Consider the following 14,800-nt stretch of genomic DNA (forward strand, 5'->3'; position numbering starts at 1 on the left):
GAGAGAAGACATTGATCTATGGTGGCTTCTGTCCCCACCTCTGGTGGGACTTCTACTATGACGAATGCTCAGTTGACATCCTAGAGGTCTAGGGGACCACAGTGAGGTCAGGACAATAACCACATCACGAGAACCAGTTCTCAAATCAAAGTGCCAACTAAGAGCCACAGAAGATGCATCTATCTGTAATTTGAGAAATACCTCCCAATCCATTTCAATTTAGTGTGTGTGTGTATGTGTGTGCAGGAGAATGTGTGTGTCTGTGTGTGTGCAGGAACATGTGTGTATGCAGGAGCATGTGTGTGTGCAGGAGCATGTGTGTGCATGCAGGAGAATGTGTGTGCAGGAGCATGTGTGTGTGCAGGAACGTGTGTGCAGGAGCGTGTGTGTGCAGGAGCGTGTGTGTGTAGGAGTGTGTGTGTGCAGGAGCATGTGTGTGTGCAGGAGCATGTGTGTGCAGGAGCATGTGTGTGCAGGAGCATGTGCTGACTTGTGTGAGTGTAGGTGGAGGCCAGAGGACAGCCTCCGGTATCATTCACAGAGAGACCACCTACTTCTCTGTGACAGGATCACTTGTGGACCTAAACTAGGGTAGACTGAAGGACATGGGAGCCCCAGAGGGTCACCTGGCTCGGCCTTCCCAGGGCTAGGGTTACAAATGTGTCACTGTACCTGGTTTTTCCATTTGTATGTTTTGTGTTTAGCGTGAATTCTAGCAAGAACTCAGACCCCTAGACCTGCACGGTAAGCACTTTAGAGCTGAGCCCTCACCCCGGATCTGTAGAGGTAGGGACTGCAACAGGACTTCTCATGACACCTGGATCCCAGGGCTTCACTGTCTTGAGAATGTCATTATCCAAACAGCTGGCAAGTTAGATCTAGGATATTTACCTGGAGCATACAACCCAGTGCTATAGCCATGAACAGCAATGACATAGGGCTCATTCAATGTCATCCAAAACTTCACCTTGTCCCCTAGCCTCTGGAAGAGCACATCTGCATACTCCTTAAACAGCTGCACAATTGTCTCATTCTCCCAGCCCCCGATGTCTTGCAGTGCCTGAGGCAGGTCCCAGTGATGTATGGTCACCTGGAGGGGAAGCCAGAACAATGTTCTATCCACCGTCTCTCAGGAAGCCAATAACATGAGACATGCAAGGAAACTACAAGGAAAGGTTCAGGGAGTTCTGAACTTTCTCCACGACAGGGAAGAAAACATTTCATTCTCTAACTCTGCACCATGTGAATCTATGGACAATTCAAAAGCCAAGTTACAAAACCATTTTGTTGCTAAGATGACGGCTCATCAAGTAAAGGTGCCTGCCACAAAACCTAATGATGTAGGTTCAACTCCAGGATACACATGGGGGTGGAGAGCGGTCACTCCTATAAAGATTTTCTCTGATACACACAAACACACAAATTCTGGAGTTGGCAATAGAGTCTTGCTAAGCATGCAGCAAGCCCTGGGTTCCATCCGTACAGCACGGTGATGCACACCTGGAAGTCTAGCACTATGAGATGTGGGATACAGGACAGAAGTTCAAGAACATCTTCAGCTACATAAGGAGTAAGAGGTCTGCTGGGATAATGGAGACTTTTTCTCTAATGTAGATAAATAGATAAATACGTAGAACAGTATCTGATAAATAAATAGATATGAGAAACAGGCAGCACACCTTAAAAATATATAGAGTAAATGAATAAAATAAAATCCCATCACTTGTTTGTATATTAAATGGAGTCCTCCTGACCCACTACCTCCAGGGACCACCCTCACCTGTGGTGTGATGCCAGCAGCCAGCAGTGCATCTATTAATCGAACATAGTAGTTGAGGCCTGCTTCATTGATGAACCTGGTGGTTCCGTCTGGGAGGACTCGAGGCCAGGAGATGGAGAACCGATAGTGGGACACACCCAGGTTCTGAAGGGCCACCACATCCTCATCAATCTTGTGGTAACTGTTGCAGGCCACATCTCCGTTGTCGTCATTCTCAATCTTCAATGGTGTGTGGGAAAATGTGTCCCAAATACTGAGTCCTTTGCCATCTGCTCTCCAGGCTCCTTCAATCTTAGATGACAAGAGGTAGTCTAAGCCACTGACCAAATACATTCCCTTCTGCAGCTCCCTGGGGAGCATTCTCTGCACACCCTGCACCCAGTTACTAAAGTAGCCCTGCACACATGGCGGCATCACTCTGCACTCTGCTACCGTTCTGGTTTCCCATATCACCATGCAGTGTAGGCATGTGTGCGTGTGTGTGTGTGTGTGTATGTGTGTGTGCACGCGCACGCACTTATGCGCCAATGCACATTAGAAACAGAGAGCCTCTGTTTCATAGGCTAGGCTGGCTTTGAACAACATGTAACAAAGTAACCGAGTACTCTACTTAGTCACATCCCTAGTTCCAAGAGTGGGTATCGCATTTTAGTGTACAAACTAATTCTGGCAGTGGGGTCTGGCATATGGTGGGTACTCACCAAAAGTGCTGAGTGAAAGTTTAACATCTGCTACTACCTTAACTACAGGCAAGCCTACTGCAAGGATACTGGTGTGGAGAAAGTATTTGTAGTCCAGATGTACATGGCTGTTTCTATGCCTTCCTCCTCCTCTCTAACTCCCTTCCAATAAGACTTTGGAGAACGCCGTCTGTGGTGGTCAGTGGGTAGATAAGTACCACATCTGTAATTCACTTTCAAACATTTCAACAAATATGGTGGGACAGCAAATATGACGTCACAGCTGAGATGGTGTTGGCATTCTAGTGCTGGCTCAGAGAGAGGCAGAGTGGAGTCATAGGAGAACTGCTATAGGAACCATCTCTGTGGAGGTAGAGGAGGCCAGGACAAAAGGGACTAGCCTAGGCTGCCAGGAGCTAGATCCATATATTAGTACAGAGAGTTATTCACTGAAGGAGATACAAATATGGAAAATGAAAGGGCTAGCATTTCCTTAAAGATTTGAACTGGATGTATGGCTGTAAACTCACGGCTTAAAATATACAAACTGTAGGGCTGGGGGATAAGGCTAAGTTAGATGAGGCATTGATTGTCATGCATGAGGCCCTGGGCTCCATCCCCAGCACTGCATATGCTGAGAGTATTTACGCATGCTAGGAAGCCTAACATTTGGATAGTAGAGGCAGGAGGATCAGAGTTCAATGTCATCCTTGGCTACAGAGTGAGTTGGTTTGCACAAGACTCTGTCTCTTGTATACTTAATTAAGAAATGCAAAGTGGGGAGGCTGAAGGGTAAAATGACAGAAATGTATGTGTGGGAACATCCACGTGCTGTGCAGTTCCTACTACTGAGAGGACCTACAAGTTGTGACACTCCAGAGGCAGTCAGGACACCAGAGGACAATTGTTGGCTGCTGTGTAAAACAGCTGGGTCTCACCAGAGAAATGCCTGCTTAACAGCCGGGGAGGAAGAGGAACAGAGTAGCCCACTGTGCCCGAATGCATAGAAAGTCAGACTGGGGTGAGACTCAACTAGGGGAGGCTTGTCTAGGATGCGTGGACCCCAGGCTATCCCATGCCAGCCCTGAGAAACCAGGCCTGGCGCTGCACACCTGTAACCCCAGCATTCGAGGAAATGGAGGCAGAATGGTCAAGATTCCAAGAATATGGGCTGCTCAGTAAATTCATACAGCCTGAACTGTATGAGACCCTGTCACGAAAAAATTGGAGAAAGGGGAGGAGAAAGAAAAGAAGACGAAGAAAGGCCGAGCACCAAGCCCTCTGAAGGGTTACCATTCCTGCACTGAACACGCCCCTTGTCCTCTCTCTTTCATCTTTCCTCTTCCTGAGGTAAGGGAATCACAGCACCATATGTTCTGTGTTCACCTCTTTGTCGTGAACTCAGTAGCAGCCCCGGGTCAGAGCATCAGAAAATACCCAGATTGACTCCTGAGCCAGTTAGGTCATCTGCCTGCGCAGATGGAGCCTCCAGGGAGATTACATATTTGCATACTCTTACTGAACCTTCTGTCATGGCTCTACCTGATCCATCTGCTCCTGCAAATGTCCATCTCAGTCCTTGACAAGATCTACAGACACCTAGAAAACAAATGTCTGACCAATCTATAAAGAAGTTTCTAGACTGAAAGAAAAATCGGCATTAATGTGGGCAATTACCGTTCAGTGGCTGGAGTCTACCGAATAAAACCGAGAAAGTGAGCTGAGCACCCGAATCCACGTTTCTCTACTTTCTGACTGAAGATGTCATGTGACCAGCTGCCTCACCTGGCTACTGTCAGGACTTTTCCTCAGCCTTAAACTGTGAACCTAAATTAACCCTTCCCTCCATAAGTGGCCTGTGTCAGGAACCTCACCACAGCTACTAGACAAGGAACAAGACAACTTTACCCAAAGAGATCTCACTGACTTTGGGGTCTGAGCACCTGGATCCTCACTGGTCTGCGCAGGTTCACTAGTGGCTCTGGCTTGTGTGCCTCCAGTCCTGTGCACATGCCTGGCGCCCAGCAGCCAGTAGGAAAGTGAGCTCATGGCTCCACACTCCTCACCTGATAGGCAGCAGTAGACGCACTCCAGATGAAGCCCTTGGGGAACTCTTCATACAAAAACTCATCCTCCTTGGCCAGGGGCATGCCATTGTTGGTAATGACCTCTGTGTAGTAGCTGGCCGAGGCTCTTGCTGTTCGAGGCCTGGTCACATCGTCAAAGTCAACATGATACAGCCCAAACTTGACCGTGTAGCCTGACAGCCACTCGAAGTTGTCCATCAGCGACCAGGCAATATACCCTCGAAGGTCCACACCATCCAGCCTGTAGGCTAGGAAATGCCAAAGAGAGCAGAAGAAACCATTAGCCAGTAGGCAGGGCTCTCGAGAAGCCGGTCCGGTGCTGGTACTGGACTCCAGGCTATGTCCTATGCTAAACCACGCAAGTGTGCAGTCACATGCTTCTTGAGAGAGGAACATGTGACCTCATCACTCATACTTGCTGCTTTTTGTTGTTTTGCTTTTGTCTTTGTGGGTTTTTTTTTCTTTTTTGAGACAGTGTTTATCTGTGTCACCCTGGCTGTCCTAAACACACTGTGCAGACCAGTCTGGCCTCGTACTCAGAGTTCAGCCTAGCTCTTCATCCCTAGCCACGTGGTTAAATACTGCAGCAGCACCACCACCACTTTTCACTCTTACTCTTCCTGGCCTCAATGACCTTACAGCAATTGTTATTTGTTAAGGTAAAGGGATAAGCCTCGAATTCAAGAGCCTCAGCCCACGTAGCTAGTAAGCACTCAAGTGTGATATCATTTGAAACATTGTGAGACAGGATCCCAGGTAGCACAGCCTGGTCTTGCACTACCAAGAATAAACTTGGATTTTTTTCTGCTCCTCCTGCCACTAGTGTTCCAGTGTGGGATTGCAGGCTGCACCTTGACCACTCTAGGGCTGGGAGTGGAGACTGGGGCTGTGTATTCTGGGCAAGTAGTTTACTAACTAAGCCTCATCCCCTGCTCTAGAAGTGGAAACTTTACCTTTTTATGTAAATCTCTGTGTGTGTATGAGTGAGCAAGTGTGTGTGTGGAACTAGTACACAACCTCAGACGTCAAGTCTTGGACTTCACTCTCTTTTACAAAGCCTCTCATTTGATCTGGAGTTCAGCAAGTGGGCTAGGCTTGCCCACCAGAGAGCCCCAAGAATGCACCTTTCTGCTTCCTTGGCACAGAGACTACAAATGAACCAAGTCTGACGATTCCCTGGAAATTGAACTCTGGTCCCTAGGCTTGCAAGACAAACACTTTACTAACTGAGCCCTGGCACAAACCCAAAAGAGAGATGTTGAGAGTGCCTGCCGAAGCATGGGACACATGACAGATGGAGGACAGGAAAACTGGACACGAGAGGCATAGGACAGGGAAAGTGGAGGTTTAGTGAGAGGGGCTGAAGCCTCATGTACCTTTCAGAGCCTCGTTGATATAGGTTTTGTGGTAGAATATCCTGTCTGTGTCATCCAGCGAGGGGTCGTACAGCCCATGTCCATTCTCGGTGATGTAAATGGGAACGTCGCCATACTCTTCCTTGATCCAGTTCAGCAGCCTCCGCATCCCCCAGGGCACGGCTGGGAGCATTGACGGGGAGGTCAGCGAAGAGTCCATATCGCTGACCGTCAGTTCGCGGTCATCATCATAGTTGGGTGGGTTCAGCCTTGGGGTGCTGTGCTGCACAAACACGGACGAGTAGGTGTTGAGGCAGAAGACATCAGCCGTGCCCCTGATGTACGCCTTCTCCTCCTCTGTGAAGCTGGGCAGGCGGGAGCCCGCCAGGTGCTGCAGTTCACTCCTGTTCCCCACATTCCATTTCATGACATCTGGATAGTCCCCGTTTCTAAAAATGGGGTGGGCAAACCAGCCCAGGGAAAACTGCAGCATCCGGTCGGCAGCTTCCACATCTCTTAGGACTCCTGGGTCTTTGGGTTCCACCCAGTGAGTGTTGAGGTTCAGTGAGATGACCCCCTTCTGCTCCTGCCTGTATTTCTCATCATAAGTATGGTAGACTCTAGCGTGAGCCTTGATGAGTGTGTGGCTGACCCTGTAAGGTGCCCAGCCGGGGTCCTGCACATTTGGGGGAAACACCCCTGAACCATATCCAAACAGCGACACATACAAGGGCTCATTAAAGGTCATCCAGAACTTGACTCTGTCACCAAAGGTCTTAAAACAGAAGTCAGCATAGCTGTTGAACAAATCAATCAAAGAAGAGTTCTCCCAACCTCCAATATCCTGGAGGGCCTGGGGCAGGTCCCAGTGAAACAGTGTCACCATGGGGAAGATGTTGCTCTGCAGCAAGCCGTCAATCAGCCTGTTGTAATAATCGACACCTTGCTCGTTGACAGAACTGTTAGTTCCCGTTGGGAAAATCCGAGGCCAGGAGATAGAGAACCTGTAGGCCTTGACCTTCAAGGCGCGAAGAATGTTCAGGTCTTCATCCAGTTTGTTATAGCTGTCACAAGCTATGTCTGCGGTGGCATTGTCTTTCACGGTGCTCCCTGGACTGTGGGTGAAGTTGTCCCAGATGCTGGGTCCTTTGCCATCAGCATCCCAACCTCCTTCGATTTGATAGGCCGAGGAGGACACGCCCCACAGGAAGTCATCTCTGAATGTGTCATGATAGAACAAGTCTCTCTCAAACTTGGGCTGGTTGGAGAACTTTTCCCACACGATTTTAGCCTGGGAGGGCACCTCAGATGGGGAGTTGTAGAAGGTTGTGGCTCTGGAGGAAAAGTCTGCTTTCATAGGCACTGGGGTTCTTCTCAGCTCCTTGGCAGGAAAACCATTCTTTTCAATGATGCCAGTGAAGAAGTGGGCAGATCTCCTGGCAGTTCTTGGCCTGCTGCTGTCACTAAAGTTGACATGGTACAGCCCGAACCTCTGGCTGTACCCTGGGGGTCCTTCGAAGCCATCAATGAGGGAACGAGCAATGTATGCACGGACATCCACCAAATCCTCCTTGACAGCTGTAAAGAGAAAACAAAGTCAGCCCTGTGCGAGTGCGTGCATGCGTGTATGTGTGTGTGTGTGTGTGTGTGTGTGTGTGTGAGAGAGAGAGAGAGAGAGAGAGAGAGAGAGAGAGAGAATACATTGGAAAACCAGAAGACAACCTCATTTGTTGTTCCTTAGGATGCCATCCTTCTTAGTTTTCCTTCCTCTTTTTTTAATTTGAAAATCATTTTTATGTGCATGGGTGTTTTCCCTGCATGTATGTCTGTGCACCACATACGTACAGGGCATGCAGAGGTCAGAAGAAAGCATCAGGTTCTGTCAGACTAGAGTTTCAGAGGGGTGTGTGAAATGGATTTGCTGCGGGTCCCCGTCAGCATGCTGTGGAAAGCAGCCAGTCCCAGGCAGGGACTGTGCAGAAGACCAAGCAGCAGGAAGGTGGCTCGTCCCTAGCAAGCCTTGTGGGCAGCTGGCTGGGCCCCGGCTGCAGACAGTGAGTCCTGGGACGGTGCAAGCCACCAGCAGAGGGCAGCGGGAGCAGCAGGTACTAGGTTGGGACTGTGCTCAAGGCCATGCTGGCAGGTAGCTGGTCCCTGGACAGGCAGGGAAGGCGCAGATCTTTATGTGGCAGTGGGGAGCAGGTAAGAGAGAAGGATAGGCACACCATACAGAGTGGAGTCGGACATTTTTTAGGGGTTATGGAAGGGAAGGGAAAAGGGCAGAAAGGGGGAGAGGGAGAGGAAGCGAGGCAAAGGGGGGGAGGAGAGGAGAGATGGATGTGCCTCTCTGAGAGAGAGCCGGAAAAGAGAGAGGAGAGAGAGACAGAAGCGGGGAAGTGGAGAAATGGGGAGAGAGTTGCTTCTCCAAGAGGAAGATGGAAGAGAGAGAGCTCAGGCCAGAAGCTGAAGATCAGCCAGCCTCAGTGGATCGGAGGGGGAGGGGGCGTGGCTTGTCTCTTAAAGAGAGAACAATCATTACAGTGTGAGCTGCCATGTTGGTACTGGGACGTGAACTCATGTTTTCCAGAAAAGCAGCCTGTAGAGAGATGTTTTTACTCCTTTGGCTTTGGTGGCCACTAGCAAAACCCCTATGTAAATAACACATGAGACTTATACTTAGTTATGAATGCCCAGCCTTGGCTTGTTTGTAGCCAGCTTTTTATAAATTATCCCAACTACCTTTTCCCTCTGGGCTTTTTCCAGTGCTTACTTCCATATGTCTTCCTTTCCTCTGGAGCTGGCTGTGTTGCTGGGTCGCTGGAGCCTTGTGCCCTCCTCTCTTTGTTCTATGGCTTCTTGCTCTTGCTCTTCCTCATTTCCCCTTCTATTTATTCTCTCTGCCTGTCAGCCCTGCCTATCCTTGCTCCTGCTGCCCAGTTGGCCATTCAGCTCTTCATTAGACCATCAGGTACTTTAGACAGGCAAAGAATCACAGCTTCACAGAGTTAAACAAATACAGCATACACAAAAGTCCTATGCCTTAAAATAACATTTCCCCACATAGCCAGTGCTCTTAACCACTGAGCCATTTCTCCAGCTGCCACCCCCCACCACAACCCCAGCCTGACTCCATACACATTACAAAAGTAATAACAAGGTAGCCCAGGCTGACTTCAAACTCTTGAAGCAGAGGATAAATGTGAACTCCTGATCCCATGGCCTCTACCTCCTGAGCACTGGTGTCACAGGCACACACTCCCTAGTTGACACCCTGCTGGAGGCACGACTGTCAGATGCTAGGAAAACACTACCAAATGAGCTACATCCCGGGCCTATTTAATTGTTTTTAAGACAAGCTCTCACTAAGTATTCCAGGATAACTTTGAACTCTCAATCCTCCTGCTTCTGATTCTAGCTGCAGAGGTTAAAGGAATGCACCACCACGCCTAGCGACACATGTCCCTAATAGGAAAGATCACACGAAGATGGAGGCATACACTGGCGTGAAGCTGACCTCCCCACTCCATACAGAGACTGTGGCTGGAGAAGATATGGAAGACTGGGCTAGGCTATTAACCCCGTCTCCTCCGATGGCCATGTTCTGCAGAGAGCATCCCTGTCCCTGCTCACTGGCTTCTGTGAGTGACAGCCATCATGAACTGATCTAGGTTAGTGACTGATGTGCGGAAAACCACGAGCCATCCTTTCCCACTTAGATAAGAAGATGCACTGGGTCCGACTGAGCATGTATGCACGGCTCACCTGCAGAACAGGGAGGTGCAATGCAGACTGGATAGCAGCTGAGGGAGATGGGGCTCGAAGGAGTCAGTGCCCTGAGGGCAGTCAGTGGGCTGGGGTCCTTTCCGAAGTGTCAGTCCATGCTGTATCCCACTGTGGACTGAGTCTCCTCAGAAAAGATGACATTGCTCAACTACACCTTTACTGTCTTACACAGTTCCAGGCTCCTCGTGCTCTCAATTAACACTGATTACTAAGAGAGTGAGAACACCGGACTGGAGAGGCTGAAATGGCTTAGGAAGTAAAGGCTCTTGTTGAGCAAACCGGAAGGCCTGAGTTCAACCTCTGGTCTGTCCCATTACACAACTGTGAAGACTTGGGGATCAGCAGGTTAACCTTCTTACCCTTGAGCACCTCGTTGATGTACAGGTTGAAGTAGTTCACTCTCACCGAGTCATCAAGGAGATCCTCTCCTTCCCCCACCGGCATGCCATTCCCAGCCAAGAAGATTGGAACTCTTCCTTTCGTGTATTCCGTGGAAGCAAACCGAAGCACCCTCCTTATGCCCCAGGGCACCACCCGAATCCAGGGAGATGCAGTCTGGGGCCAAGTGGGGTCTATGTGCTGGAAGAAGCCTCCAATGTTATCATAGGTGGGGACGCAGGTCAGCTGTGCAGCGGTGCTGACCAGCCGGGATGTGTAGTGAGACAGACCAAGGAAGTCCGCAGTGCCCTTCAGGAGCTGCTGCTCCGCTGCAGTGAACTCTGGGAGTTGGGCCAGAGGACCCCCACACTGCTGGTTTACCTGCTGGATCTGGGCCCGGAGGGTGGTGGGGTAGTTCCCATCCACAAAGATGGGGTGAGCAAACCAGCCCAGCATGAAGTGCAGGAAGCGCTCAGCAGCAGCAAGGTCCTGGGGACTCTCCCCATCCAGGGGCTCTGCCCAGTCGGAATTGAGCACGATGCCCACGCGTCCCTGCTGCTCTTGGCGATGGTGAAGGTCGTAGTGATGCCAAGTTCTGGCGTGCGCCTTGAGGATCAAGTGGGCCACCTCGGGAGGAAAGAAGGAGGAAAATAATGTCAACAGTGGCACCAGCAAGTGAGAAGTGTGAGCACGTTCTTGCTGAAGTCAGCAGAACCAGCAATAGGTCTCGGACGTGGCAGGATTGGGAGACAGCCTCATATTCACAAAACCCGGGTCTCCATATCCTGCACTAATGAACATGGCATGGTGGTGCAAGTCTGCACTGACAGAACTCGGGACATGGAGCTGGAGGATGGCGGGTTCATCCTTGTCTGCATAGCAAGTTCAAGGCCTTGTCTTTTCTGCTATAGCTTAGACCCATGAGGCAAAGGGACCCTTCCTTTCCCAAGTGATTTTTGTGGTGGTGTTCTTTGTTTGTATTTCTAGACTGGGTTTCTCTGTGTAGCCTTGGCTGTCCTATAAACCATGGTGGCCTTGAACTCAGAGATCTTCCTCCTTTGCCTCCTGATTACTGATATTAAAGTTGCATGCCACCACCACCCAGTCTGTAAGTGCTTTTGACAGGTGTACTGTCCTAGAGGTGAGAAAAGGAACTGCTACAGATGTGAGGAGAAATGAACACGTTCTCAGCCTGTATACAATAAATATAAAATATCACAGGAGACACTATAAACACTCAGGAACGTCTCAACAATAACAAAAGCTTACCAAAGCCAGCTGTGATGGCTCAGTGTGTACTTCAGAGGCTGAGGCAGGAGGATTTCTGTGTGCTGAAGACTGAAAACTGTGTGTTTCATGTTAGCTTGAGCTACAAACTGAGACCCATCTCAATAACCAATGCAAATAAATAAACAAGATCGTAACGGCTCTGACTAAGGCTGAGTAATAGGCACACAAGTACGTTCCTGAAATACAGAGCCCTGGGTCTACCCCATGAAACTGGGCATGGGCGGCACATGTCTGTCATCGCAGCACCAAGGAGGTGGGGGCCGAACCCAGGCCACGTGTGTGCTAGGAAAGAGCTCTACAGCTGAGGACAATCCTCCCAGCCCGGAACTTGTCTTTGGAATCCAGGAGCCTTGACCAGGCCTGAGGGTGTGGCTCAGTTGGCTGAGTGCTCGCCTGTTATAGAAGTCCTAGTTCTAATTCTCATCCCTGTTTAAAACTCAGGCATGGTGGGGGATACCTGTGACCCCAGCTCTCGGGAAAACAAGAGGTCAGAAGTTCAAGGTTATCCTCAGTTACGTAAGGAGTTCAGTAGCAGCCTGGGTGTAGGAGACAATAATAACACCACGTGGTTATCCTTCCCTCCCTGTTTTTCTTCCCAGGGCTGGGAGACCACAGCCTGCTGTGTCTTCTAATTGATAGGTGTTTGGGATGGCAGGAAATACCTTAAAAGAAGCCACTCCTGGGTCAGAGATGCCTGGTGGGTGCTGCCCAGTGCCGTAGCCTGCATAGCTTATCACCCATGGCTCGTGGAAGGTCACCCACAGCTTCACACGGTCCCCAAAAGTGGAGAAGCAGAAGGCTGCATAGTCCAGGAAGGCATCCACCACACTCTCGTTCTGCCACCCGCCTTGATCCTGCAGGGCCTGGGGCAGGTCCCAGTGGAACAGCGTAGCCATGGGCTCGATATGGGAGTCCAGCAGGCTGTCTATCAGTCTGTTGTAGTAGGCGACACCTTGCAGGTTGGGGCTGCTCTTCTGCCCAGTGGGGAACAGCCGGGACCAGGAGATGGAGAATTTGTACACCCCAGCCCTGAGGCCTCGGAGCAGGGCCACATCGGAGGCTGGTTTGTGGTAACTGTCACTGGCCACCTTTGCTGTCGCTTGGCCCTTGGCAGCGTTCAGGTCACTGTAGCGGTCCCAGATGCTCGGCCCTCTGCTGCCTTCTGCCCAGGCTCCTTCCACACTAAAGGCTCCCGTAGACACGCCCCAGAGGAATCCTTCTGGGAACACATCTTGCCGGAAGGCATCCCTTTCTGCCCTAGACTGGTTAGCAAAGGCTGCCCAGACTCTCTGGTAGGCTGAGACGGGAGAAGAGGGCACAGCTGCTGTCTCCTGCTGCTGCTCAGTCTGAAAGGCCAGGCTGTCGGTTAGAGAACAAGATGGGCTGTGGGGTAGAGCGACATCAAGGGACACAATTAATGACTGAGTTACAAACGCTCCACAGGGTGAGGCATGAGGGCTCATGCCCTTATCTCTGTACTCAGAAGGCAGATGCGGACAGATGTCTGTCAATGTGAGTACAGCCTGGTGTGCAGATTGAGTTCCAGGCCAGCCAGGGCTGCACAGTGAAACCTTAAGAGGAAGAAAGGAGAAGGACAAAGAGGAGGAAAAGAAGTAGTAGAGAAAGGAAGGATGGACAAAAGAAAAGAAACAAGCAAGCAAGAAAGGAAGGCAAGAAAAGAAAGAAAGGAGGTGTATAATGAGGAGGGGGAGGGCCAGGAGGAGGAAAATCCCAGGAGGAGGAGGGTCAGGAGGAGGAGGGTAAGGAGAGGAGGGTCAAGAGGGGGAGGAACAGGAGGAGGAGGGTTAGAAGGAGGAGGGCTAAGAGTGGGAGGGTCAGGAGGAGGAGGTTTAGAAGCAGGAGGGTCAGGAGGAACCAGGCCAACAGGGAACCATCTCTGTCTCAGCGCTTGGGTGACATGCATTCATTCATCACCATTCTTGGCTCTTTTTGCTTGTTCTCTGCTTAGGCTCCCATGCTTACAGAGAAAGCACTTGACAGACTGAATCTCCAACCCATTTGATCTGAGAACTTTTTAAAATAAGGCCCCTTGGAGCAGGCTCTGCTTCCTGTCGGTGCTGTGATTCGGGGAAGGTGTTCATATCTACAATGAAGAACTGAGCTCAGGAACTTCATGAAGCTTTAGTGGGCTGCTGAGATCTGCACCTACTCTCTCTTTTTTCTTCGCTTCAATAAAATTACTATATTTATTCACCTTTAACTATCATTATTTATTGCTGTGGTTTTTATATATGGAGGACTTCATGGGGTCTGTTCTCTTCCTCTGCACTTACATGGGACCTGGGGATCAAACTCGGGTCACCCGGCTTGCGTGGTGAGCTGCTCAGTTTTTGTCAACCTGACACCAAGCTGGGGTCATCTGAGAAGAGGAAACCTTGAATGAGAAAATGTTTATGTCTGACTGGACTGTACACAGGTCTGTGGGCATCTTCCTGATGTAATGATGGGTGTGAGAGGCCAAGCCAACTGTAGGTAGAACGACTCCTGGGTAGGTGGTCCCGAGTTGTACAAGAAAGCAGACTGGGAGCTGGAGAGATAAGACAGCTCAGAGGTTGAGAGCACTGGTTGTGTTCTCAGAGGTTGTGAGTTCAATTCCTAGCATCCACATGTTGACTCAGCAATGTCTATAACTGTAGTTCCAACAATGCAGTGCCTCCTCTGATGTGCATACATGCAGACAAAACACACAAATTCATAAAGTAAGGAATCTTGAAAAATAGAAAGAGGGCTGAGCAAGCCATGGAAAGCCAACAAGCAAGCAGCATTCATTCCCCATAGCCTTAGCTTCAACTCTGCCTCGAGTTCCTGCCCTGACGCCCATCTTGGAGGACTGTACGCTGTAAGATGAAATGAGCTCTGCCCTCCCCAGTCTGCTATGGTCACTGTTTTATCAGAGCAACAGAAAGGCAAGAGCCTTTACCCTCTGAGGCACCAGAATCATTCATTCATTCATTCATTCATTCATTCAGAGACTCTGTGTGTGGGGTGTGCACACGGCATATGCAGAGACTTGGGCACAGGTACCTTTACCCATGAACCATGGAGCTGGCCCCATAGCCTGCTTTCTCTGCCACATATGTGCACACTTCCCCAGTATCCTCACCTTAGCTCTGCTAAATATGCAGACCTAGGAGAATCTGACAGTGAGGACGCCGGACTCTGTGGGCCCAGGCGCATCTCCATGAGCTACTGCTTTTCCAGCCTCCCTCTAAGCCTCCACCTCTCATCTCCTAAATGACTGTGATCTGTTTGCTGTCCCAGGAGCAAAGTCAGGACTGGTGAGAATGCTCAGCAGTTAAGACCAATCACTGCTGTTGCAGAAGGCCTGGGTTTAGCTCCCAGCATTCACATGGGAATTCTAGTTCCAAGGGATCTGTCCTTCTGGCGTTCTGACCTCTGTGGCCTCACTCAGGCAGGTGATGCACT

General features: G+C 50.1%; 1 protein-coding gene across 1 annotated transcript in view; it reads right to left on the bottom strand.

Annotated features, from left to right (window-relative positions):
* LOC121446300 (lactase-phlorizin hydrolase-like) overlaps positions 1 to 14,800 on the bottom strand; it is a 33,963-nt gene that overhangs the window by 8,370 nt on the left and 10,793 nt on the right. Inside the window, exons 6-11 of the mRNA XM_041648832.1 lie at positions 12,016 to 12,736; positions 10,045 to 10,690; positions 5,924 to 7,480; positions 4,527 to 4,795; positions 1,781 to 2,071; positions 892 to 1,090 (exon numbers count right to left, since the gene is read on the bottom strand). Coding sequence (XP_041504766.1) covers positions 892 to 1,090; positions 1,781 to 2,071; positions 4,527 to 4,795; positions 5,924 to 7,480; positions 10,045 to 10,690; positions 12,016 to 12,736 — 3,683 coding nt within the window. The remainder of the gene's footprint in view (positions 1 to 891; positions 1,091 to 1,780; positions 2,072 to 4,526; positions 4,796 to 5,923; positions 7,481 to 10,044; positions 10,691 to 12,015; positions 12,737 to 14,800) is intronic.

The sequence above is a fragment of the Microtus oregoni genome, unplaced genomic scaffold, assembly GCF_018167655.1.
Source record: "Microtus oregoni isolate MIOR12 unplaced genomic scaffold, Mior012 000003F_ref0000135, whole genome shotgun sequence".
NCBI classification, from domain to species: Eukaryota; Metazoa; Chordata; class Mammalia; order Rodentia; family Cricetidae; genus Microtus; species Microtus oregoni.